Raw genomic sequence first — 24,985 nt, forward strand, 5'->3', positions numbered from 1 at the left:
ATTTCCGACTCTAGGCCAAACTTCGAGCGTGATGCCGATTTTTTGCTTCTGCTAATACTGACACCAATTCTCTCTGGGTCAGAGCAATCCACGGATCTTTGCCAAGAAGTCCTCAACATCCTCCAAAAATGCTTTTGGTTGCTCTACGCTGGCAAAATGCCCACCCTGTACGTACAGATCAGTGATGAGGCTTAAAGCAAGTACTTTTCAAAGGAAAACATCACTCACAGTTTCATGGGCCCGATAGAATATCAGATTTGGATATATTTCCTTCGCCCAGGCTTGTGGTAATATCGCAAGATCATGGGCAAACATCGAATACCCAAGCGGCTTCTCCTTTGAAATTGGATGTTTATCCCCTCTGAGCAAGTTTTTGACGAGTTCGGCATGGTACAAACTGCGAGGGAATGTTTTCGTGAACCAGTAGAAGCTGACCCAAGCTAGAATTGTGTCGAGCGGAAGCGGTTCTCGCTGATCAACCCATTCAAGGAGCTTCTCACCAATCCTAGTCTTTGTTAGCTAATGTTTAATATGGGTTGATTGTCGAAGAGTGTTGGATTACCATGCCAGCAAGGCAAGTGGACTGGAAGACATTGCCAGCCCGACGGTAGCTGGACGGGTTCCATGCACGAGGGCATAAGCTAAGCCCGTCTGGCGCCAAGTTTCGGTCCGTTGCAAGATATCCAGTTCTTTGGGAGTTAAGCTGTCGCGAGAAGGGGCCGACTCTCCCGGATCCAACACGAGCATGTTAACTATAGCGATTAGATGTCACCATTGATTTTATATTGTACTTCGAAAGGATTCATACCGTGAAAAGCTTTGCATTCCTCGTATTGAACAGACATAATCCGCGCAAGCATACTGCCAAGGTCACCTCCCTGCGCGGCATAACCGTCGACGAACCCAAGATCAAGCATCAACTGGTTCATGATACGCGCAGCTTGGGTCAGAGTCATCTCGACATCCGTAGTAGGGCTACCGGAAAGTCCATAGTCGGGTAAAGAGGGAACAATGATATGATACGGTAGTGTCTCCGGTGTATACCTGTCGGCAAGTAGCTGCATCATCGGTAGGAATTCCATAAACGAAGCCGGAAATCCGTGAAGAAAGATGACAGGGATAGCATCCTTCCTTTTAGAGAAGAGTGCCGCAAAGTGGATATCCACCTGCCCAGCTTCCTCATCGCTGATAGCGATCTTGAAATTGGGGAACTTGTTGATAGAGTGTTCATGATCGCGCCAGGTGAATTTATTGAGCCATGTATTTTTAGCCTGGCTTAGCCACTCGCGGGACACTCCGAATTGGGAATCTTGTTGTGTATTCCACCATGTTGCTGGTCCGATTTCAGACAATTTCAAAAGCTCTTGGAATTTAGACAAGTCTTCCTCAGGTACGTGTAGGGTGAAAGCCTCGAGTGTGCCGGAGACGTTCTTGGGAGGAGTGTTGAAACTACTCAGCATTGTGGCTGTCAATTAGAAATATGATATTCAAGAGAAGAGAGAAGGGGAACACTGGTATTCTGTAAGATTTCCCTCAAGCCACCAGCTTTATATAAGGGTTTCTAAGGGCTTTACGAAGGACCGAAAATACATTCTCTTGCGTAAAAACACCCTTTCGTCCACCGAGTTTAAGGATAGGGTTGTTATTGGTCCCCGGATCAAGTACCCGCCTCCAAATGTCGGGCCCTCACCGCTCACGCGGACACATTTTATTAGAAAATAAAGAGCGCCCCTACAAATCGGACGAAAAGTTCAACCCCTCATGACGCTCTTCCGAACCTAAACTTTCCGTCCGCCGAGCTTACGGTCGAACTCATATTATGTGTAGAAATTCCAATTCTTGACAGTTACACATCCACAGATCAAGTCTTTTGACCTGAAATATTTCCAAATTTCGTCCACTGCACTCGCATTACGTATTTTCTCGCTTTCATATGACATTTGACTGTGAGATTCGGCTGCTGCGGGTATGTGACCCGTCTCCGACCGTCGAACTACCCTTAGCCACATCGGACCAAACGCGCTAATCCATATACAATACCTACTCTGCATTCTGTGCCATCTATATGATGTCTGGCATAGCTCACGAAAACGATGCTAGACTCGAGACAAAGCGGAGAAAGGTCCGGAAGGGGACACGTAGCTGCTGGGAGTGCAGGCGACGGAAGATGAAGTGTATCTTCAGCTCATCAAAAGACACCATCTGTATCCGCTGTACTCGTCGTGGCATCAAATGTGTCGGTCAAGAGTTTCCTGAGGAGATATCAACTTCTCTGGATAGGAGTCTCCAGATGGGGGATCGTGTTGGGAGAGTCGAAGCATTAGTTGAGCAGTTGCTCGAGAAAGGATCCGATAACCCTGATCCACTTGGTGGATGTATACCTGGGAAGGAGACCGGAAAACTTACCCATGACATTCCTACTCCTATATCGACCTTCATGGAACCTTCGGCGGTATGTACCCGATATCACAAACTGAGGTGGAATCCTTAGAGAAGCTTGAAGAATGACGTTCAGAACGATGGTTAAGAAGCCATTGAAGAGTGCTAACTGCCTGCTGCTCGATTAGGAACAGGACTTGGCCGGATTCGAGATATTCCATTGCGATTCTGAATTTCAAAGCGTTAGACGCGCACACAGTCCATCTAGCAGATATGAGAGGTTGTCTCGGAGTCTGTATCAATCTTTACCCTCACAAGAAGACACTCGAAGGATAATCAAAGCATGCGGTAACATGTCCACCTTATTTTACCGAATGCAGACAGTTCCCTACAATGACCTCAGCCGTGGTGACCCCAGACCTCTAGGGCGTCTGTTCGAAAAGCCTCGGCCAAACATTCATCCCGTTCTTCTAGCGAGATACATGCTCCACGTCGCGACTTTCTTACAAAATCTGCCCCCCGACTCTCACAAAGTGCTGGATGGACTCTCAGAGCCACCGCACGATATGATGAAGCGACTAGCCGACACTGCTATCAGCCTCGTTACCATCAATGATGATCTTGTCGGTTACATCGAGGGATTAGAGTGCGTGATGATAGAGAGCTGGTATTGGGTGAATGGCGGAAACTTAAGGAAGGGCTTGATCGCTGTCCGGAGAGCTATGACAATCGCACAGTTGATGGGCTTCCATCGATGTGAAAGCCAGGCGCAGTGCAAGATCCTTGATTCGGGGACGGAAGCTCATCCGCAATTTATTTGGTTTCGAATTATATTTCTCGAACGACATTTGTGCCTAATGTTAGGCCTTCCGCAGGCAACACAAGACCACAGCATGGTTTCCGGGACGTTGCTCGAAGGTGATACACCCATGGGTCGTCTTGAGCGAATACATTGCGTTGTCGCCTCTCGCATTCTAGAACGCAATAATTCCGATACGAGCCTCCACACCTACTCCCTCACGCAGGAGATAGATGGGGAATTGCAAAGAGCAGCCGCGTGTCTGCCCTACAAATGGTGGCTCACCGCAAATATAGCTGCCGAAGGCAAAGATGATCCAGACGCGCTTTTTTGGGATATGCGACGGCTATTTCATCAGCTTTTCCACTACAATCTGCTGAACCAGCTCCACCTGCCTTACATGATCCGCTCCTCCTCCGATGGACATCAATACGATTACTCGCGGATCACTTGCGTCAACGCCTCTCGTGAGGTGCTCTCGCGTTTCCTCACGTTTCAGAAATTCAATCGTTTTGCTTTTACCTGCAAGACCATCGACTTTTTCTGTTTCATGGCGGCTATGACATTGCTACTAGCGTATCTCGATGGACATCGGTGCTTAGCTTCTCTCGTGTCATCTCAAGGGCAACAAAAGACTTCAATGACTGAGAATCTGCTAGCGCACCAACGCCCCGGTGACCGCGCGCTTGTAGAGCAGATTCAGGAGAACATGGACGAAAAAAGTCGATTACTTGGTGACTCTTTAAGCACGCAGAGCGCTGACCTATTGCGGCGGCTGATGGCTATCGAGACTGAGGCAGCCAACGGGATCTCGCCCTGTGCCAAGGACTTAAGTGCGCAGATGCCAGTCAAGGGGCTTAGTGACGATGGCAGCAATTCTGTCCATGTCCAAATCCCCTACTATGGCACCATCAATATCACACGTGAGGGTGTCATATCCAAGGTGGCTCACCCACAGTCGAATGTAGAGGGCCCTAATCGAGGCACTTTTCATGAGGAGCTCCCGGTAGAAGAACATGCTCCCCGAATGGAAGCCACAGTCGATTTATCTACGAATGGCGGCTATTGTGCTGCTCCACAGACTGTACTACAGCCCCCCGGTGTGATATGCGAAACCCTTCTGGAACAGAATGAACACCATATATTGACTGCTGGAGCTGATGACTGGGCCTTCCAGGGTGTCGACATGGCTTTCTTTGATAGTCTATTGAGAGGAGCTTGAGACGAAGGCACTCAGTGAGACTACGTATCCAAATAAATACGCGGCATTTGTCAACATCAAAGTACTTGCACAGGATATTTCTATCAGACGAATTGTCGATGCACACGTATATCTAACCACATGAGTATACAAGAAAATAAGAAAACAGAGGTAAAGAACATCATTCCATCTCAACCGGCGCCCTATTATCTGGCAACTCAGCCGGTGACTTCGCATTTTCTCTCCCGTCCAACTCAGGCGCTGTCAACTTATCCCCCAACTCAGTAGCCATATTACGTGAATACAATTCTGAGGGGCCCTCCGATGTGTCAAGCTCTGCAGATTGCTTCGTCTTCGCTTTTGCCTTCCGTCCTCGAATGAAGAAGCATGTCGCAGCAGCAATCGCAATCACTGCAACTGTTCCCACACCAATGCCAGCCCCAATGGCACTCTTTGCTTCAGACGATAACCCAACGGACGAATTTCTTGAGCTTTCCGCCCCCGATAAAGTCGTCGAAGTCGCCATAGCGTACCCATTGATCGCAATCGCCCCAACGGCACTTGTCACTTCAATTTGTGTCGTCACCATCGTCCACTCGGTTGAAATTGGTTGCCCGGAATTGGAACCGGCGGATACTGTCAGGTATGATTCGTACGTTAGAAGTGCTTGATCGTTTATGCCCGATGTGCAATCGATTCCTTCAGCTTGATTGTCCTGATATATCTTATAACCGCTGTAGGAATCCACAATTTAGACGACGAACAATCAATGGCGAAATCGGATTTCAATCCTTGATCCCGAAATTTCAGAAAACAGGAGGTGAAGCTCACGATGGACAACACTGAACGGATAACCAGTCTGAATTTACGGCATCCGTCCTCGCCGTAGCCCAGCCATCCGGACAAGTCAACGGCATAATAGTCGTGACCGTCTTCACATCATTTGCCGAAGATAGAAACCAACTCGATGCAGCTGGCGGTTGACAGCTGTAGCTCGAATTAATCAGCTGACCCCATGATGGATCAAACGCGATAAGTTCAGGCCCGTCGAGTGGATAGAAATTATATCTGTACATGGATGAACAGCCTGTTGGCATGGTCCAGCTAGTGTCCATTGGGATCCAAGAGGTTACAGTGCCGCCCCTGGTTTCCGGGGGGTATGAGATGGCGGATGTCATGTTGTCAGGGGCATTACCTGGAACAAGATCGCTTTGAAAGGGTAATTTAGAGCCTAGCCAAGTATCCAAATGGTATAATAGAAAAGAATTGGGCCCAGGAAGATCCGATAACGTGGGGTTGAAGAGTTTGAAGTCCAGGTTCGGGGTGTTTCTCTTCGGCTTGGCATGTGGTGGCATAATTGTGTAGTGACTCCTTATAGGGCATGCGGTGTCAGCCACTTATGCCGTAAATAATCGAGATCGGGTTGATCAATTGGCTCAGCCACTTCCATTTCTTGGCAAAGGGTCCAACCGTAGGTTTGCAGCCGGCGGGGCTTTCATATGTTATTGCGGGACGCTATGGTCATCTCATGTTCCTGAACGTTCTATTGGACTGAACTTATAATGTCCTCGCGCTGAAGGGCACAATGATTCAATGCCAATTCGCCTATCACCGAGCATGGTGGCCAGTATTACAGCAGCTGAATGATGATGATAAGGCTACACACTAGTAGGAAAATGTCGCAGCGACCAAGCAGGAAGATCGAATCAGTAGAAGCAGACTAGAGAGGCCGAACCAAATCTTGAATAGACGGATCATGCCGTTTAGGCTTTTCTGGTAAATACGTCATTATAGATCTTACAGTGCACATAATATACAAGATCTCTTTCTGATACTAGTGCCTCAGCCTTTTTACATATACGTAGTTGAGTGGACTAAAATGAATGCATAAGCTATGTCACTATGAGAAACCCCAGTAAACCCACCATGCCAATTAACATAGGCGTGTTCCGGAACGAGACAGAGGCAGCATCTAACAATCTTCGTCAAGCATGTTCGGTTAATTATGAAGGGAATAATTACTTCCGTAGTATGGCTCACATATATTGATATCGAGAGCGTTTAAATTCTGAATAAGGCGACTAGAGTTGGTCCCGTTCTTCGTAAGAGACTCCGCACATTTGCTATTAATGCAAGAGGTTTTTTGGGCTCCTTGGATGTCCATTATGAGCTGGGAATAGTTCTTCGCATTGCAGATGCAATTCCAAGCCTTGCTATTGGTGCTGATTTTTGCGCTTTCACCGCATTGAGTTGCAATGTCCTTATCAAATGCTGTATTGATACATGGCTGGAGACATGGCGGGAATGTTTGTACCCAGGCGCCAAAGGAGTCTGGGGTACTTGCGACAGCGGTGAGAGCAGTGAAGCCAAGCACCCATAGAGAAAAAAGCACGTGCATTGTAAATAATTTGGAGAGAGAGGCAAAGAGTCGAGAAAGAGCCGAGAAAGTCGATCCATACTTTGAATTCAGTGCTCAAACTAAGTAGGTATGGTTCTCTTATACGTCATTGGCAACTAAACATGAGCTGACATCTAGCGAAGTTGCGACCAATTCATGGTAGCCAAAATTAGACTCAGACGAGGGGCTCGGCGGACAACACCTTGGAAACGCTGCCGATCGCTGCCGATCTTAATTGCCGCTAACTGCATAGCCAGCCAGCACATCAAATAGAAATCTTCCCCTTCTTTGAGTAGCAACCTTTTCTACTATAAACCTCTCTAGTACTCACTATGATCCGAACTTTTGGGAATCTTCCAGTAAAATCCTGGGCTTGTGAGAGAGCATGAACCTAGAATTTGACCTGACGGCCTTTGGAGGTTACTAACCTCATCACTATGTACCTTTTAGAGTGGGGGCCAGATAGATACCTCATGCCTTGTGAGCCTCACACAGCCTTGTGAAAAGAATTGAGTCTCCGCCTCAGTCCTCGTATTCAAACTAGGCATACTGCCAACCCCAAATGTAAGACAAATTTGAGGCGAAGCACTAGCGTTGCCTATTATTATGTAAAACGGTTACATCGGTCTCTTTTTCCACGCGTGCATCCGCTTCTACGATCGAGAGGCGACATTAATAATTGAGATACAGTATGTCCCGAAACTGATGCGCCCACGTACATTCTTCGATTGATTCCCCAGCCCCAACGCCAAAATACACTTGTCTATATTGGGAGATTTTCCGGAGTACCCTTGTCCTTTTGAAGTGTATTGTTCTTTACGTAGATTACATACTGCTTTCAATTATGTAGTGTAGCTGTCGATTCTCCAATACTCATAATGGACATTGTATTTTACATCAATGACGATGGTGAAATCTCATTACACGAAACCTCCATATACACATTACCTCCTCGTCCCCTCCTTCTCTGCTGCTCAGGCTCATCGGCGGAGGCAACAAGGCTGAGTTGGGCTTCGTATCAAGAACCCTGTAAGTGTCGAAGCGCTTCATTGTTAGCGGGGGAAGGCATTTGGTTGCATATAGAAATGCTACATTTCGCTCTTTTGGCATTCCCAAGGTTCAGTTTGTTTGATCCCGCTTGATCTATTGTTGCTCCACCGTTCCATTACCTCCTAGCTTTTACTTCTTTACATGACTTAGGTCTACTCATTTCCTTTAAATACACAATAAGAAAACGTTTCTGGCAGGCTTTTATCTCACCTTTTCCTCTTCAACTTAGCCCGCGGTCTCGTAACAGTGTTCTGTGTCCTCCTATGGCTCCCTTGGATTTACAATCTTTACTGAGTTTATTCCTTGTAGCATTGTCTACCTTGGTCAGTGCAGCAACAACATGTGGCCCGGACATTACAATGCTTCTGGCAGCGTCAATCTGCCTTTTCCCCAGCCGCCAGCCTTGCCACCATCAGATCCTTCTGGGAATTACACGCTGTCTACACAGCTATCCTTCCCCATCGGGCCGCTCGGATTAAACCAATCCTTCAGAGCTGTAAATGCCAGTGGATATGCCGTTAATCACGAGCATCTCAACTATGAGGGCTGTCTCACGGTGTTTAGTGATTCGTTTGGCCAGCCACACAGGGTCATATCAATGAGCCCGACCAAGCCAGCTGTCAGTCTGCATTCTCATCAGACTGTATATCTGAGACCATTTCAGATGCTAGCAAAATTGCGAGTGGATTTTCTCAGCAGAATCGGCCAGCAGATGGCTTTTCCTGCGGTCAATTTACACCTCCAAAATGTGCAAATGCCGGCGGAGCCTTCTCTACAGGTTAATACACATCCGACGAGAGACCCGAGACTAGACACTAATGTCCTTTTTCTTTCTCTTTTTCTCTAGCGATTTTTACCACAAATGCATATTGGCGATCCGCCGGCTTCTTTAGCAACTCGTCCACCAGCTGCCCGACTGGAGAGCTGTTCTCGATTTCAGGATTCGAGGCTGGCCGCAAGTTGTCCACGTATCTCAAATAACTCGATAGCGTTACTCCCGTTATGGTCGTAGCCTGGAATAATGCGTCATTAAATCCTGGAGGCAGACCTTGGTCAGATGCTCGATTGTTTTGCATGTCAACGAACAAAATTACTCCAGGGAGCAAGTCAGGTGCTCCGTCCACGGGATCGGCCAGGTTTGGTTGGTATCTATCTTGCCTCTCGAGCATCATCTGTTTAGTGTTTACCCTGTGAAGCGGGAAGCTATTGTATTGCTCTCCTTAATGTTTAAATAAAGTGGAGCAGGTCTGACATCGAGCGTGCCAGTGCTACCTCTGTTGCCTTGGTCTCGCTCTGAATGAACCTATGATACAAGGGTAGAAGTGATTCTAAAGCTAACTACGAGAGCTATTGCGATCAAGCCTAAAATGTTGGCTGACTTCGACTATCTAGAAACATCCTGCTGCGCGGGTCGAGTACAAATCAGCGTTATCTTCAGTCAGTGGACAAAAATGCTCGATCTTGTAGGGGATGCCTTCATAGCGAACGGTCTGAAATTTCAGCGTATCGATGGGCCGTTATCACTTCACCAGCGCAAAGCCGCTTTGGAATCTTTTGGAAGTGATCTAGAGTGTAACGTAATGCTTGCGAGCATCGGTGCTGCTAGATAAGGGTATGTTGCTGGCTCTAGTAACATACTGGCTCCAATTCACACATATTCTAACCCCACAATCAGAATAGATCTCACTGTTGCGAACTCAGTCCATTTTATGGAACCTCATTGAAACCCTATGGCAGAGGCTCAGGCAATAGACCGGGTTCATCGATTTGGGCAACCAAGCGAGGTTGAAGTTGTGAGGTACATTGTCAACAAGTCAATAGAAAATGTAAGAGCATTGTTTCCGAAAAATGAGTTTGAATTGATAGATTTTATGCTAACCACTACATGGCAGTATGTTCAAGAGATCCAAAGACAAAAGTTGAGGGTGATTAAAAACACTCTTTCTCCGTCTGATGAGCATTCTTGAGAAAACTAATACCGAGCGATGGAAGGTAGGTCTATCTGAGACAGATATTTAGAAGGCCCGTACACTAATGACAATAGATATTGTGCCGATATCTAGATTAACCGATTCCCATGACGGCCTTTAGTACCATCCTTTTGATTCCTCGTATAGGAACTAAAATTAATTACGCCCTACTCCTTTCTTCTCTTACTAGGTTTCGAGTCATTCTAGTAGATGTGGAGCATTTTACTCTATCGACCCAGGTAGCGATTCACTTCCCCTTATTATAGTAAATTTAACGGTCATTTCAATAAATCACCCTCGATTTCCTGTTGTGCAAATGCGCTGAAGAACAATGGGAGAATTAAATGTTTCAATGGCATCTCAACATGAGCAGTCACTTCAGATGAGTAAACGTTGAATTATAAGTTATTTGCAAACTGGCTCCCATATATTAGGGCGGAAATGGAGGAAAGCCCCATCATGGTCTCGACTGCAGGGATACATATGGTAGAGCTTCTTTGTAATGGGCTGCAAGGTCTGGTCACACGGCAGTGTTCCAGCTTTTGCTAGAGAAAGATGTTAAGCGGTAGGTCTCTTGCGGGCGACCGAAAAATGAGGTTTGTCGAATTCTTTCGGGTGTGAGATACTCCAATGGTAACCCGGTTAAGCAGACAAACTAAACTTAGCATCAGTCAGCCACTGAAATTGAAAAAGCTAGTGGGCAAAAAAAAGGGGGAAAAAACATACAACAGCCAGGATTCGCTGGTGGTCACCCACCCAACTACTAACTGGCCGGCGTGTGGCTTAAGTACGGCTGAGCGGACGGGAAGCCCTGTTCTCCACACCCTGTGGTCGTATGTGCTGGATTCTTCACTCAAGTTGTTCATGTATGTAGTCTGCTGAGTGCCACGTGAGTGAGAAGATTAGAGCCGCGCGACTGGAGAGGATGGATGCAAGCCAAATATGCTGGACTCCTCGGATTGTTTTTGCCTCATTTTTTGGAGTACCTGGGTCCTCACCAGTCTATGGGTGAGGGCCCGACTACTACTAGGGACGGGTATCAGAAGACTGTCAGATCCATTACGTAATATGCGCTCCAACCAAAGACGGTGGCAGAAAGGTGGGCAGGAATTCCCCGGGAGAACGGATATTCAAGTTGGAGTTCTGACCAGAAAGCTTGCAACGCAATTTCAATGAAAAACCAACCCAGGCTTGGTGGTTGTGAGTTCACGCTGTTATGGCGTCCAGGGGCTTCTTCTCCTTTGGAGTAAGCAAGATTCTCACATGATACCGGATTATGCTGATCGCTATTCTTTGATCTCGGCAGTCGCGGCAGACCCTTCCGATATCGAGACCCCATCGCCCGGAAGACGTTGAAATGCACCCTAGCGCTAGCGTTCAACAAGAGGAACGCGAGCCCTTTCTATTAGATAATGAACCTGTCGAAGAAGAACAGTTTATGATGCGATTCATCCGGAAGATTTTACGCCCATGGAGCGAGGCGCGAGAGTTGATCACTTCAGAACACGCCGTTGGAATATTCAAGTGCAGCCTTGCGTACCTACTTGCATCTCTGACAGTTTTTATACCAATCATTGGAAGCGTTTTGGGCCACCAGAATGGAAAGCATCTGGTGGCGACCATTACAGTGTACTTCCACCCAGCGAGATCGCAAGGCAGCATGTACAAGGCACTGATATGTGCTTTTGTCGCTTTTTTCTTTGCGACGTTTCTCTCGTTGTCGAGTATGTGGGTTACCATCATCTTTCATAAGAAGCACGACTTGATCGAATTAGGTCATGCTGTGGTACTAATAGTCTTCGTCATGGGTGGGTTTGGATTCATCGGATGGATCAAACAGAGACTAGGCGATCCGCTCGTCAATGTCGCGTGCTCTTTGGCTTCTTTGGCATCTATTCTTGTCATTACCAAAGAAGGTGCTGTGCAAACAGGCGACCTTTCTTTCACGAAAATCTTCCAGGTACTGAGGATGGTTCTTTTGGGCGTAGGGGTTTCAACAGCCGTGTCGTTATCGATACTACCTATTTCTGCCCGGAAGAAATTCCGAGGAGACCTTTCCACTTTAACGGGTACAGTGACTCTGATGCTTATGAGTATTACTGAGAGCTTTCTCCGCGGGTCGGATCACGAACTCCAGACAGCCGAGTTTACCAACTTATCTGCACGCCACGACAAAGTCTTCGGTCAGTTAAAGAAACTCCTGGAAGAGACGAGGCTTGAGCACTATGTGGCTGGAACGGAGCGAGAGCATTATCTTGAGAAATACCTCGTGTGTTTCATGCAAGATATCACCCATAGCCTAGGGGGTCTACGAAGTGCAGTAGCCTTACAGGCCAAATTACTTGCACCGATCAAATACATTAGAGGGGCACAGCCTTCATACACAGGAATCGACCTTTCCATTCCTACCACTACAGAAAGGCCGAGGCTAATCAACCAGTCGCAAATTGTCTCACAGGCAGACGCGCAAGGCTGTGATAATGAACCATCAGGGTTGACGCCTGAGACTGAACCAGACACCTCTTCAACTCACTCTCTAGCTGAGATATTCGAGATACTTACATCTCGACTAGAAGTGCCCATCGTGAGTACAATTATAATTGTAAGCGATATCCAAAGCTAGCGTTCACTAATGCTTGATAGATATCACATGCTTCTACCCTAAAAGAGATTTTCACTGAAGTCACTTTTGGACCCGCTCCCGATCATAATATTTTCATCAACGATGGAGCGTACACACGTATCAGTGAAGCAGTTAGTGTATACCGAGAAGCTCGAAATGCTGTCTTTTCTTCAATCTGTCGTGAATGGGAGATGATATCTGTCACTGAGGTGAATAAGGCTGGTCGTGAGGAAATGTTCGCCATTTGCGAGTATTTTTCCGTCTCCCTCCTCGAACTAAGCATGCAGCTGAAAGAGCTGTTATCGGTTTTAGAGAAGCTGCAGGCTGAGGTTGATGAAAGACCCTACGGGAAGTCCTGGGACTGGCTGCGTCCTTCGTGGTGGCGAACTGATCAAGAACATGTAAGACATCATTTAGATGCAGGTAAGTAACTTCAAGTCGATGGGTATACAAGAACCATCTCACTAAACCGCCCGTCATCAGCGTCTTCATCAAGACATTACCGCGCCGAAGTCAATACTAGAAGCTCAGTACGAACGCCAATTGCTATCGACCAACCTGAACGCCAACTCCGAGGATGGACACGATATCAAAGAGCTAATGGTGATGCTTGGGGGCCATTTGATATTATTCGCAAGGATGAGATCAAGTTCGCTCTCAAAGTAGGAATTGGAGCAGCGCTTTATGCCTTGCCTTCCTTCATACCCGTGACAAGACCCTTTTATCTATATTGGAGGGGAGAATGGGGCCTTGTCTCATATATGTTGGTATGCTCCATGACCATCGGCGCATCAAACACTACAGGATTTGCTCGATTACTCGGTACATGTCTTGGGGGCCTCTGCTCGATAGGTGCTTGGTACATTGCGGGAGGAGATGCTTTCAAGCTCGCAATGGTGGGTTTCATCATGGCCCTCGGCCCTTTCTACATGATTATTGCTAAAGGGCAGGCCCCTATGGGCCGATTCATCTTATTAACCTACAATTTGTCCGTGCTTTATGCCTTCTCTCACTCGCAAGCTGATATCGGTGACCCAGATAATGGGAGTGAGCACCTCAATATCACCGAGATTGTCCTCCACCGAGTCATTTCGGTCATATCAGGTTGCATATGGGGCATCATCATTACGCGAGGCATCTGGCCCATTCGCGCACGGACGAAGCTGAACGAAACTCTACAATCGTTGTGGCTCCGACTAGTCCTAATTTGGGATTCTGAGCCGTTGAACACAATATTCAGTGCTGACGCAAGCGCACCTGTTCTTTATATGAACCCCCGTGACAAGATCGAGATCGAGCACCTCCTCTCACAGCTCGAACCTCTTCAGACGTCTGCACGCTCCGAGGCTGAATTGGGAGATCCATTTCCAGATGCTGCGTACAGTAACGCCATTCGCCGGACAAGAGACATTGTGGACAACTTTTATTCGATGGATCTAGTCTTATTCGACATCCCTGCACTTTCAGAAGGGCAAATATCCCTTCTGCGATATACTGTCGCTGCTAGACAGCAGCTATCTGAGTGCATCAGCAATCTACTAGCTGGTAAGTCTTATCATTGAGTGGAACATAGAGGCAATTCCCTGCTGATACACTACTACAGTCATCGCATCATCAGTACAACTTGAGCATACCTTGAGCGATTTCCCAACAAACGTAGAGGACTCGCGATACCGACTTTTGGCGCAGATTTCTCAATATCGTCAAGACCAAAGGGCATCTCCCGCGACGAATGACGAAGACTATGTGCTACTCTACTCCTATGGTAAGATCCCTGACAGAGACATTTTCTGTGCATGCGTAATACATTCCGGGTTACTGACAGATGGTAGTTGTTGTGAGCCACCAATTGTCGGATGAAATCGCTCAAATCATGGCGGAACTTGGCCACATTTTCCCAGCCTCGGATGAAGATTTCGTTGGTGCCGTTAGAGTGTAATCTAAGCGACTGCCTCTCATTATTAGATAGCCATTGGACCATATTCGACAGAAACCAAGCACTATGTTGACCAAGAGATGCAGACATAAGCGATGGTATTTCTTGCTTTAAATAATAAGGCTAAAATACTGTACAAAAATCCATCCACCACCCTTTCTCCGTTCGCGGTTCGTATACTGTAAAGTAGTGCCTTACAGTACCCTCCCTACAGTGATAAGCTGGTGCTACGAGGCAGACCTCCTGGTAACAAGACATTGGGTGGCATGGCACTGGCCAAGTCCGATTTGCAAAGATTCACTATGCTATTCCATAGAATTCCAAAGACTTTTCGTATGTATCCTGTAATGTTACAAATACTTACTGTACGTATAAGGTGCAATTTTGCGATATCCCTCAATTCAATGCGGCCCCCTCAATAGATGATCTGCGCTAAGAGCTTGGCGGTGGGAAGCTACAATTTACTATTTCTCAAGCGTCGTAGGAGCAAGGTCCCAGTGATAGACGATATTCCTCTCGCCCCTTCTAGTACTCTCGGTGAACCTACGTGATGCGGGGTGCGTAATACGCGCTTCAAAGGCTTGTTGAATATTCACTTCACTAATAACCGTGTTTGTAGGATCAGTGAAACTATGCAAAAGCGAAAAAGCACTAGGACTGCTATATAGCTAGACGAAAATGCACCATGTGCTCTCGACTAGCTAGTATAGTTGTTTTCATGTTCGATAGATAATTCTGACACCATTTCCAACTGTCTTGCACACTCTAGATTTCTCACCCACACCCAAAGGAAACTCGCTTCGCCGTTTTAAAGTTGCGAGGATGCTAAGGGCTCACTCACTCTCGTACATAGAAAATTTTCTATCCAAAAAAAGAAGAGTATACATGCAACAGTCAGGATTCGCTGGTGGTCACCCACCCAACTACTAACTGACCGGCGTGTGGCTTAAGTACGGCTGAGCGGACGGGAAGCCCTGTTCTCCACACCCTGTGGTCGCATGTGCTGATTTCGTCTTTGGAATGAATTAAGTACGTAGCAAGTACCGCCTCGGAAATCAGAGCGAAAGGTGAGTGCGCAATAGACAGAGTGAGAAGCCGAGCAAAAGTCACCCTTAGTCGCGCGACCGGCGTATCGACCTTCTCAGTTGAGCTGCTGTACGAAATCAATGGACGGTCTCGTTCAGGCTGAAACGCTCGGTCCCGTGACATGTGTACACAGCCGCCCACTGGTGCATCCAAAGCATCATATGATTGGTATCGATGTCTCCGCGCGCTATTTCAGGCTGCAGTGAGACCCGTCAGCAAATGGATGAGGTGGAACCAGCCTTGGCAGCCCAGAACTACTCTAGTCGTGTGGGATTCGTACGTTCAGTAGGCAAGGCTGACCTTGCAATTACTCTGGTCGTCTTTATATGCAGTCTACGCAATCCGATAACCCTACGTTGAAATCCGGAAACATATGTCTTCAACTTCCGAGTTCAAGCAGCCATGGCCGAAGCCGCTCTTGGTGTTGCAGGTTCAGTTGTAGGGGTCTTGTCCCTTGCAGGCCAGATCTGCAATTGTATCCAGAAACTTTATGCCTTCCTTGATTCGGTCAGCCATGCAGAGTGTGATGTACAGAGCCTCAGAACCGAGTTGCTATTATTCGAAACTATCATACAGTCAATACGTGAGGATTATTCGAACTTCTCCGAGTTTATTGACACCAAACATCTCAACGCATCGCTCAAATTGTGTCACTCCCGTATCCGGAGACTCGCGTTCTCGATTATTCCTCGGACAGCTTCGCGGAAAGGAAGTCGCGGGCTGAAATCTTCCATCAACCTAGCCTTCAGGAGACAGAGCATTGCGAACTATGTGAAAGATTTCGATAGTGCGAAGTTGACCTTAATACTTGCCTATCAACAGTATGCCCTGTAAGAAGCTGCCCCACCCCCCTCTTTCCCCAAATGCGAGCCCCCTAGCGAATAACTTTTCAATCTAAACCATAACAGGAGAATTATCCCGTCCAGCCATTTCGGACTTCAAAATGAAAAGGAAAGACATATCCTTCACGATGCGCCACAATCTACTTCTACTAGGCAGCCCCATGCTTCAAAGCCTCTGCATTACAGCATATCACAGAAAATTATTGGGGATCCCGGGGATTTTGATACTGATTACATATATAACAAGGAAGCAGTGGTGAGGGCTCCGGGACCAACAACGTCCATCAGGTCGTTGCATACATATAATTCTTGGCTCGGTAAACTAGGAATTCGAAAGTACTCGACCTTTTGGGCAAGGCCAGATCGACCGATTGACACGAAAAGCGATGCTCACAGCCATACCAAGAGGATCATTTTTGACGTGCAGTTGGTAGAATGGCTCTGTTTGTACCGAATACAGCTACATGCTATCTATCAAATGGGCCATTGGTCATATACTTTATACCCTCTGCATAAAATCAGTGAAGATTCTCTTCTCTTTGAGTTCTGCAAAGAAGGGGATTTGAAGAATGTCTTGCGGTTATTCGATAAAAAGTTGGCCTCGCCGTTTGATGTGTCGGCTAATGGAAATACCGCGCTGCATGTGAGTTTTGATCCTTCACAAGGAAGCATAAAGCAAATTCTGCTATATAAAGAGCTATATTGATTATCTCTATGAAAAGTATGCATCTTGGTCAGGGAATCCTAGCTTGGTTCGATTCCTTTTGCATATAGGGGTAGACCCACGCGCCGAAAATGACAAAGGCATGTAAGTAACATATTGACTTATTTTCTTCGGGCGAGCCATCCCTTAGCTAATCGAATGTATTGATTAGAAGCGCTTTTGACTATGCCATGAGTTGCCCCCACGAGGAAAAACACCTTGAGTTAGCGCGCCTCTATATTGAACACGCTCAGATCGACCCTATGTGTGCCGGCTCACCTTGGGGTATATTACATTCCTACCAAGGCTCCCCAGATGCTTTACAATACCTCATTCATCAAGACCATTTCATGATCAGTTCCCAGCAGAGAAACAAATGTGGTAGAACTATCTTACAGCACCAACTTTTCCACAGAATGTACTACGGTGCTTCATTCGAACGGGTCCAGATGCTTTTAAATACAAATCACGATTTGTCCAGCAGCATCGAAGGAGATCCGATTTATGAAGGATACACTGCCCTTCACTGTGCCGCACATTGTTGGACGGCGGCAAAGATAAATGAAGATAACCATACCGCGGTACAATGTGAACTGTTTCTCCGCAAAGTTTTAATGAAGGCCAACATCCACGCTATAAGCAAGTCAACCCACTTTACACCATTGACGGTTGTTGGATATGCTCTTGCTTCTAGGAAACTGTCATCGTCGTCTGTTTCAACAATAATTTCAGAATGGTTACAAATGGTAAATGAATCAGGGTATGATCTGTCAAGTTACTGTCAAGCGGAAGCAGTGATTGAACAAAAACGTCCAAAACAGGTCCTAATGTTTCATTCTTTTGACATGGTCATTCGCACCGGTGACAAAATAAGAAAATCGGAAATCTCTGTGCTTTCCTGGGGGCAAAGAATCATTATATCTGAGACGCCTTGGAATGATCAATCGAAAATTTCCAAATCAATCCCGATCGGCGGCAAAGACTCTGTCCCAGCAGCATCCACGGGTCAGGGGCTTTATGTCTCTAAGACGCATCCGATCACACGATGTTTGAAATTGTATCTGAATCTGGCCGAATTTCTTGTAATTCTTCTTGGGGCAGGCATATTAATCTTGTTCTGGTAGCTGGTTGACAATCCACATCCAATCTACGTTACCTAATGTTGACCTGAACGTTTTCTCGTTTCTATAGTCTGTGAGCCCAACGCAGTACCCACTAAGACTGTCAAATGAACTTTTAATACATATGTGATGGATATGGCAGCTTGCACGAAGCCTGGTGGGATGATAGATCAGACCATAGGCGCAGAGCTCGACATAATCATGTGATGCCGCAAGCTTGTTACGTGCCTCGAGGAGTTGTTGGAGCTTTTTCTCCGTCCATCCATATTGTCTGAGAAATATGGTATTCTAGTTTAAGCGGCCATCAGTCCTTTTGCCACCTATTCATTTTCTCTCTACTGGTGAAAATTACATGATTATCGTGAGTTAGCCCCTTACCCACCTTGGGTGATAATTCTCATCCTGTGCCTACCTCAGTCCTCCCAGTCTCTGAACTTCTCACCCAAATCACAGGTACTCACCCAACGAAGCATGCATCGCTGTTTTGAAAGTTCAGGGCGTATTGAGAATTGACCGAGCAGAGTATGTGGCTTAAGTACGGCTGAGCGGACAGGAAGCCCTAGGGGTTCTTCGCACCCTATGGTCGTATGTGCTAGTCTTCATTCAAGATGTTCATCAATGGAGTCCCGCTGGGTGCCACCTGGGTGAGAAGAGTGAGTGCGCAATAACAGAGTGATAATACAATTGCACTTGCAAATTGATGATCCAGTATGCAGGATAAAATGGTATTTCCATCAGGTTTCTATCGCCTAGGTTATGTTGTCATATTCTCGCGGGAAATGAATAACAAAGCCCACAGGTACAAATAGTCTGTTGGATCAGGCGCAGGGGTCAAACACTTGACGAGATATCGGGAAGAGCAGGGGCATTACATATCAATGAAGTACTAAGATAAACTCCTATAATGTATTTGTCAATGGTTAAAGCCCACTTTTAAATCTAGACAACACTGTGATTTACGGATCCACCACTACGAATCCTATCTCTTGGTTGTCTCTGGTCGAAGAGACGCGAGAGTCAGCCAAGAGGAATTCGAGGATGGGATTCAATATAGCACTGTCTAATCCAAGAGCATGAATGTCCCCGATTTGCAGCAGCCTGGGTTTAGAGCTCTCTGCAATCGCTCGAATGTGGTCTTTCAAATCCAATTCAACCTGGGCGCCGCGCAGGAATTCAACAATTTGATGTGCAGGCTGATTCACATTCAATGTAGGATGCCTCTCCAACTTGACCACAATTCGGACATTGTCTGGATAAGTTCCCAATTTCACGTGAAGACTATTGTTAAGCTTCTCGCCGTCTATGATATTTCTTTCGTTGCCGGCATATACTTGTATCGTTTCTAACGATGAATATCCGAGGAAGCGTACACTCCAGTCGCGAGTTTGAGGAGAGATACTTCCACCACTCGTCGGCTCAATGTGTAATTCACCGGTCTGTTGATGAAAGGAAATGCACGTGCGACGGAAATTGATCTGATCTGTATGTTGGCCCTTCCCATCATCTTCCACAAGCTCAAAGGTGCCGTCCGCACCGACAACGACCAGGAGTTCGAGCATGGTGGACACCCCACAGCCATTCTCAAGTACCGACGCAGAATCGAGGGGAATAATTGCCCCCTCTGGAGCAAATACTGGATATTCTTCCAAGCGCCGATTAATCCAGACTCGACGGTCTCCATCATAGACCACGCCGGTGAAGATATCCACATGTCTGCCAGGAGGAAGCCAGGCGAGCACCTGAGCTCTCCGAGATTTCGGATCTTGGGGAGCAGTAATTGGTACCACAATAAGCTCTGAGCCGAACATGTATTGATTCGGAACGTTGTAGGCCTCTTCATCTTCAGGATAACCCCAATACATCGGCTGGATAAGAGGTAGTCCCTCCACAGAAGCACGAACATTCATAGTATACAAATAAGGAAGCAGTCGATGGCGATATTGCAGGTATTCTGTCATGACCTGTTCATATGGAACGTCAAGATTCCACGGTTCCTTGATGCTGAAAATGTTATTCGACGAGTGCAGACGTAAGACTGGGGAGAATGTGCCAAATTGCACCCAACGAATGAGCATTTCGTCGTTCTTTTCACCATGAAAATGGCCGCCGATATCATGGCTCCACCAGCCAAAACCAATATTTGAGGCTGTCGCCGTGAATTCTGGCTGAAATTGAAGAGAATCCCATGAAACCACAGTATCTCCTGAGAACCCAATGGGATACCTGTGGCTTCCTGGCCCTGCATATCGGGAAAATGTTAGGGGCCTCTTATTGCCGAGGGAGCTGTCCCAGAAATGGTAATGATTCAGGATCCAAAGCGGATCAATGCCCGGGATGCGAGAATGTGTCCCTTGCTGCCAGTCCACCCACCACAGATCAAGTCCTTCCTTCTCAAATCGTCGGTGCAGCACGTCAAAGAAAGCATCTACGAAGTTTTGGTTGGTGATGTCAAAAGGAATGGGATCGCCCATTGAGGTGTCATGATTCAGTGTGATAGCCATCTCTTTATAAGGATCTTCATAGCTTTGAACTCCGTCGGCAGGATGATCATTCAAAGCAATGTATAGACCCTGATTGTGGAGTTCGGCAAGGAATGCTTTTGGGTCGGGAAAAAGTTCTTTGTTCCAGGTGTATCCGGTCCATCCTGTTACCCCGGCCTCCTTGACACAGTCATCATGGACGATATGCCAATCCATGTCCAACACTGCCACTGAAAGTGGAATCCGCTGCTTGCGGAATCGACTCATCAATGACAGGTATTCATCCGCAGTGTAAGCATGGTATCGACTCCACCAGTTTCCTAGCGCCCATCGGGGAAGAAGTGGCTGAGGTCCTGATAGAAGATAGAATGCCTGGATGGCGCGTCTGTAATCGTGTCCGTAGGCAAAAAGATAACCGTCCACACGCTTTCCGGGCAATCTTGTTGTTACCCATTTTCGATCATCGAAAAGCATCGACGTGGAGTCATCCACAGTCGCGAAGCCTTGTCTGGAAATCACGCCTGGTTCTAGGGAGACCCGGCCATCAATCTCGTCGAGAGTGCGGGTTGTACCGCCGAGATTGGAAGCCTGAATTCCATACCGCCAGACACTAACATGAGGCCCGTAGTGGCCCTTAATTACGGCACTGAGACCGTTTGGAGAAAATTCTTGTTTGTCGTATGTAAGGTGGAATCGAGCGGTGATGATCTGAAGGCTGTGCCCATCCTCTTTGACTCGAAATTCTGGCACGGGCAAATGACGGTTGATGGCAAGGACTGAGGCGCGATCCTCAAATTGGTGGTCCTCGGCCCATTCGTAGCGAAGGAGGCCGTCGGTGAGCACGGTGAATCGGTATTTGCCAGCGCCGATGATCGCTTCGGGGTTAGCGACGGGCGTGTGCGGGAAGGAATAGCGATGCATGATGGGGTCTGAGGACGTCAAATGTAGGATTATTGACCTCTCCAGTCTATTGTCAGTGCGGGTGTGGGTGAAGATATATAGCAATCAGTTTTATTCACCATTTCATTTCTATTGGTATGTGAACAACTTCCGCAGAATTCGCCGTAATTTTCGCTGGGACTGGTGTCACCAGGGCTGGCCAGGCTCCGTCGCTCGGATTATTTGCTTGTCATCTTCATTTGTCCCGCTAGCTTCTTTCCCTTCCGAGGCACCTCCCCGCATAGACGCCACCAAAAATAGGTGGCGAGGGCGGGGAGCTGCGGTGAATAAGTCTCAAATGATTTAATTCTCGCTCTAATTCCCGGCTCTGTTGAGATCCACCGAGTATCACAGAGCATCATGGACAGCCCCTGTGACGGTTGTTTTGTTCGGCGGGTCAGGTGTGATCGGCAGCGTCCATGTCAGACCTGCTTAACCAGATCTCAAACATGTACTTATCTGCGGGTCCGCAAAAGGCCAGGTCCGAAGGGACTTCGATCAGGCACTAAGCACAAGATTGAAGAGATACGGCGAGCAGCGACACCAGAGCCTGAGATGGCAACCCCAACACTCGACGGTCTAACTCCGTGCGTCCCAAACTCTCGGATTTCTGTTACTACCTATTGCACTGTTCTCGATGTGTTTCAAAGACGTCTCTATGATATCTGGCCGATCATCGATGTTGAGGATCTGAAATCTCAACTGAGGGACCGAATCAACGATCACACTCCCCATGCGTTGGCAGCGGCCTTGTGTGCTGCGACATTGGCACAAATACGCCTCTGGCTTACACCAAATCCATGCCACGAGGACATCTCGGTGACAGCAGAAGACTTTGCGAAAGAGTGTCTTCGTATTCGATTGGAGCATAGCTATCATCAGGAACCATCACTGCAGGCGCTCGTTACATCCATATTCCTTCATATGTACTATGCCAATCGAGGCCAGATTACACCCGCTACCATCTCCCTTCGTGAGGCAATCACATACGCAGATTTGATGCATCTGTGTCATACTCCTCCATCCAATGCAGCGCAATCAAAACAATGGCAATTGGAACTACGATGCTATTGGATTCTCTTCGTCACCGAAAGGTTAGTACACCCTTTGTTGAAATTCGGCAAGGACCTAAATTTTTTGTACACTTTCTTACTTTCTTAACCAGGACCTTTTGTATCCAACATGACCTTCCAATTACACTCCACAGAACACCAAGCCTTCCAGTGATTGAACGGAATACTTCACATGGTAATCTTTATACGGGATTTTGTACGCTTGTACAACTCTTCCTGCACGTTCAACGGCCCTTAGTTCTACCCGCTACAGGTAGAAGAGCTATCGAGGCGCCAGATGTGTACTCAAAAGACAGCATATTAGATATACAACGACGGATTCCAGTCAGAATACCAAGAATAGAGCTTACATCCGAATTACAATATGTGGATATTCTGACCACTTCCGCCTGGGTCCGCTCTTTGTTATGGCAGTACTCTGCTTCTCGCTTCATGCTCTCTTCATCCACGTCAATTGAGCCTCTCTCATTTGACTACCCGCTATCAATTGCCAAGGATTATTTGGAGTGTCTTTCTCACGTGTCTATTGAATCTATGCGCAGTCATGGTTATGGGATGGTAAGAGATTGTCCTTTGCATCTATTCATAGATCGAAAGGGCTGTGGTGCTAATTGTGATTTTATTTGAGCAGGAGATCAAGCTTCTTCAAGTCGCGAACTCTGTCCTCGACACTGTGCTGTGTATGCCAGACCTTCTTAGCTATCAGACGTGTCGTTTCGGGCCGGTAGATGCCGTTATTGCGATTGAGCAGTTGCTGTCACAGGTCGGGGGTATTAAGTCAGAGAGGCTTTGCATACTGCATCAGCGACTAGCTCAGATCCCTTCTTCAAACACTATACCTCTGATGCTGGAATCCCCGGATCTGGAGGAGCTGAGTGATTGCATTGCATAGGATCAATATAACTTAAGTTTATAAGATCACTATTAGATGGATCAAAATATGGATTATAGGGGTTGTAAAGTACCATTTAGTGTCCAAAGAAAGCCTTGGTGCTGGTGGACTGTGTTGCGGTGGTCGTAGTGGATTTTGTTGTCGTAGTGGTAGCGAGAGCCGTAGTCGTGACCGCAGTTTCTGTCCCAGTAGACATCTAAGATGTATTTCAGTTCCAGCATTTCGGGCGCCTCATGGCCTTGACCGACAAACAACTTGCGCAGTAGTTGCAATACCAGCTTGGACCGAGGCAACGCAAAGCCTACCACATTTTCACTCTGGACCGGTAAACACCAAAGAGGATAGAGACTAGCTTGAATCGGCACTTCTTGGAGAGCCCTCTAAGGCCCCGCCCCAGCACAAGCTGAGTCTATATAAAAAGTGTCAGATCGGTGGGGCAAGACAGAGGAATACGACCAAGTAGTGGAATCCCACCTGAAGAGCTACAAGCATCTACTTCGTCTGTCTAGGTGGCGAAACAATAAAGAGTGTTGGGACACAGGCTTTCTTCCCGCATGGATTAGTGCCGAATGTCAGGGCATCCCTGCAGAAACAGGTGGAGACAATGTTGCAGGCAATTTAGAAGAGCGAGCAAAGCTAAACATAAGCCCTGACCAGGTGTCATTGCATGTTTCAAATCTTCCAAAATTGATTCTTACAGCCATGGTTTTCTCTAACTGCGTCTTGATTAAAATGCCGAAAAAAGGAGCGATATACATAGCGACCTCGTTTTGTTGTTCGACTCGCTGCAACACTCAGAAATCAGATCTTCACATTTATTCAATCCAAGTTCTGGCGAAAAATGCACCGAATAATAAACCTTTCCATGGCATTCCCCGCGTTGTTCCGGTGTGCGATGTGGCTGAATTAGCGGAATCTAGACTGGCTCGCCGCCACTAACCACTTTCCCTTGCGCTCTCCTTGTGACCTCTTTACTACTGCCAATAAACATAGCTGCTTCGCTTACAACACGCTACTCTCTATTTGGAAAGGCCGTCGCTAAACTCAGTGGTAACCCATGAGGTTCATTTGAAGCAACTTGCCAATTTACTTGGTTTAGTGTGATTCTCGCACAAGCCCCCTAGCGTCGTCGCTCGGTTACACCGAAAAATGCAGCGAAAAAAAGGGCGGTTCAATCGAGCCTAGTCTTACGCTGCCGGTGAACTCGCCATTTTCGGACACAAGTGAAGGAACTTTGTATGTCAACCGTATTTCTCCACAATCTCCCCGCAAAATTAGAGCGACTATGTGGCCCATCAGAAGCGCTTGTTTGCATACTCGGGTGTAGAACAAGATGATGGAATTCCTGCACTGAAGGGGATTGTTGATATAAACTCGATGGTCCTCCCTCTACAGTCACTCCATCTCAAGCTCGTGCCTTATTAATAGCTCACACCGATCTGAAGTTGCCTTTACTCTATATTTCCCCCTCCAGAAGCCTGGGAGAAGTCCAA

General features: G+C 47.1%; 8 protein-coding genes across 8 annotated transcripts; 4 read left to right on the forward strand and 4 right to left on the reverse strand.

The window, feature by feature from the left end:
- Nucleotides 1-78: 78 nt before the first annotated feature.
- N7510_000946 (epoxide hydrolase family protein) lies at nucleotides 79-1,460 on the reverse strand (the record flags this gene model as incomplete). Its single annotated transcript, XM_056972873.1, has 4 exons — nucleotides 79-165; nucleotides 229-505; nucleotides 563-752; nucleotides 809-1,460. The coding sequence occupies 4 exons, from the start codon at nucleotides 1,458-1,460 to the stop codon at nucleotides 79-81; spliced, it is 1,206 nt and encodes a 401-aa protein (XP_056837990.1).
- A 623-nt stretch (nucleotides 1,461-2,083) lies between these two features.
- N7510_000947 (uncharacterized protein) lies at nucleotides 2,084-4,400 on the forward strand (the record flags this gene model as incomplete). The annotated part of the gene is made up of 2 exons (XM_056972874.1): nucleotides 2,084-2,452; nucleotides 2,568-4,400. Coding segments are annotated over 2 exons (2,202 nt in total), but the record flags the coding sequence as incomplete, so codon positions are not given.
- Nucleotides 4,401-4,560: 160 nt separating this feature from the next.
- Nucleotides 4,561-4,968, reverse strand: N7510_000948 (uncharacterized protein; the record flags this gene model as incomplete). The annotated part of the gene is made up of 1 exon (XM_056972875.1): nucleotides 4,561-4,968. One exon carries the CDS (start codon nucleotides 4,966-4,968, stop codon nucleotides 4,561-4,563), a length of 408 nt encoding a protein of 135 aa, XP_056837992.1.
- A 6,186-nt stretch (nucleotides 4,969-11,154) lies between these two features.
- On the forward strand, nucleotides 11,155-14,359 carry N7510_000949 (FUSC family protein; the record flags this gene model as incomplete). Its single annotated transcript, XM_056972876.1, has 6 exons — nucleotides 11,155-11,521; nucleotides 11,594-12,381; nucleotides 12,441-12,843; nucleotides 12,904-13,965; nucleotides 14,024-14,185; nucleotides 14,253-14,359. The coding sequence occupies 6 exons, from the start codon at nucleotides 11,155-11,157 to the stop codon at nucleotides 14,357-14,359; spliced, it is 2,889 nt and encodes a 962-aa protein (XP_056837993.1).
- Nucleotides 14,360-15,844: 1,485 nt separating this feature from the next.
- On the forward strand, nucleotides 15,845-16,276 carry N7510_000950 (uncharacterized protein; the record flags this gene model as incomplete). The annotated part of the gene is made up of 1 exon (XM_056972877.1): nucleotides 15,845-16,276. One exon carries the CDS (start codon nucleotides 15,845-15,847, stop codon nucleotides 16,274-16,276), a length of 432 nt encoding a protein of 143 aa, XP_056837994.1.
- Nucleotides 16,277-19,064: 2,788 nt separating this feature from the next.
- On the reverse strand, nucleotides 19,065-21,509 carry N7510_000951 (glycoside hydrolase family 31 protein; the record flags this gene model as incomplete). Its single annotated transcript, XM_056972878.1, has 1 exon — nucleotides 19,065-21,509. One exon carries the CDS (start codon nucleotides 21,507-21,509, stop codon nucleotides 19,065-19,067), a length of 2,445 nt encoding a protein of 814 aa, XP_056837995.1.
- A 573-nt stretch (nucleotides 21,510-22,082) lies between these two features.
- On the forward strand, nucleotides 22,083-23,227 carry N7510_000952 (fungal specific transcription factor domain-containing protein; the record flags this gene model as incomplete). Its single annotated transcript, XM_056972879.1, has 2 exons — nucleotides 22,083-22,621; nucleotides 22,693-23,227. The coding sequence occupies 2 exons, from the start codon at nucleotides 22,083-22,085 to the stop codon at nucleotides 23,225-23,227; spliced, it is 1,074 nt and encodes a 357-aa protein (XP_056837996.1).
- N7510_000953 (uncharacterized protein) lies at nucleotides 23,220-23,713 on the reverse strand (the record flags this gene model as incomplete). Its single annotated transcript, XM_056972880.1, has 2 exons — nucleotides 23,220-23,354; nucleotides 23,603-23,713. 2 exons carry the CDS (start codon nucleotides 23,711-23,713, stop codon nucleotides 23,220-23,222), a joined length of 246 nt encoding a protein of 81 aa, XP_056837997.1.
- Nucleotides 23,714-24,985: the final 1,272 nt, after the last annotated feature.

The sequence above is a fragment of the Penicillium lagena genome (assembly GCF_028827675.1).
Source record: "Penicillium lagena strain IBT 129212 chromosome Unknown utg000001l_segment0_segment0, whole genome shotgun sequence".
NCBI lineage: Eukaryota > Fungi > Ascomycota > Eurotiomycetes > Eurotiales > Aspergillaceae > Penicillium > Penicillium lagena.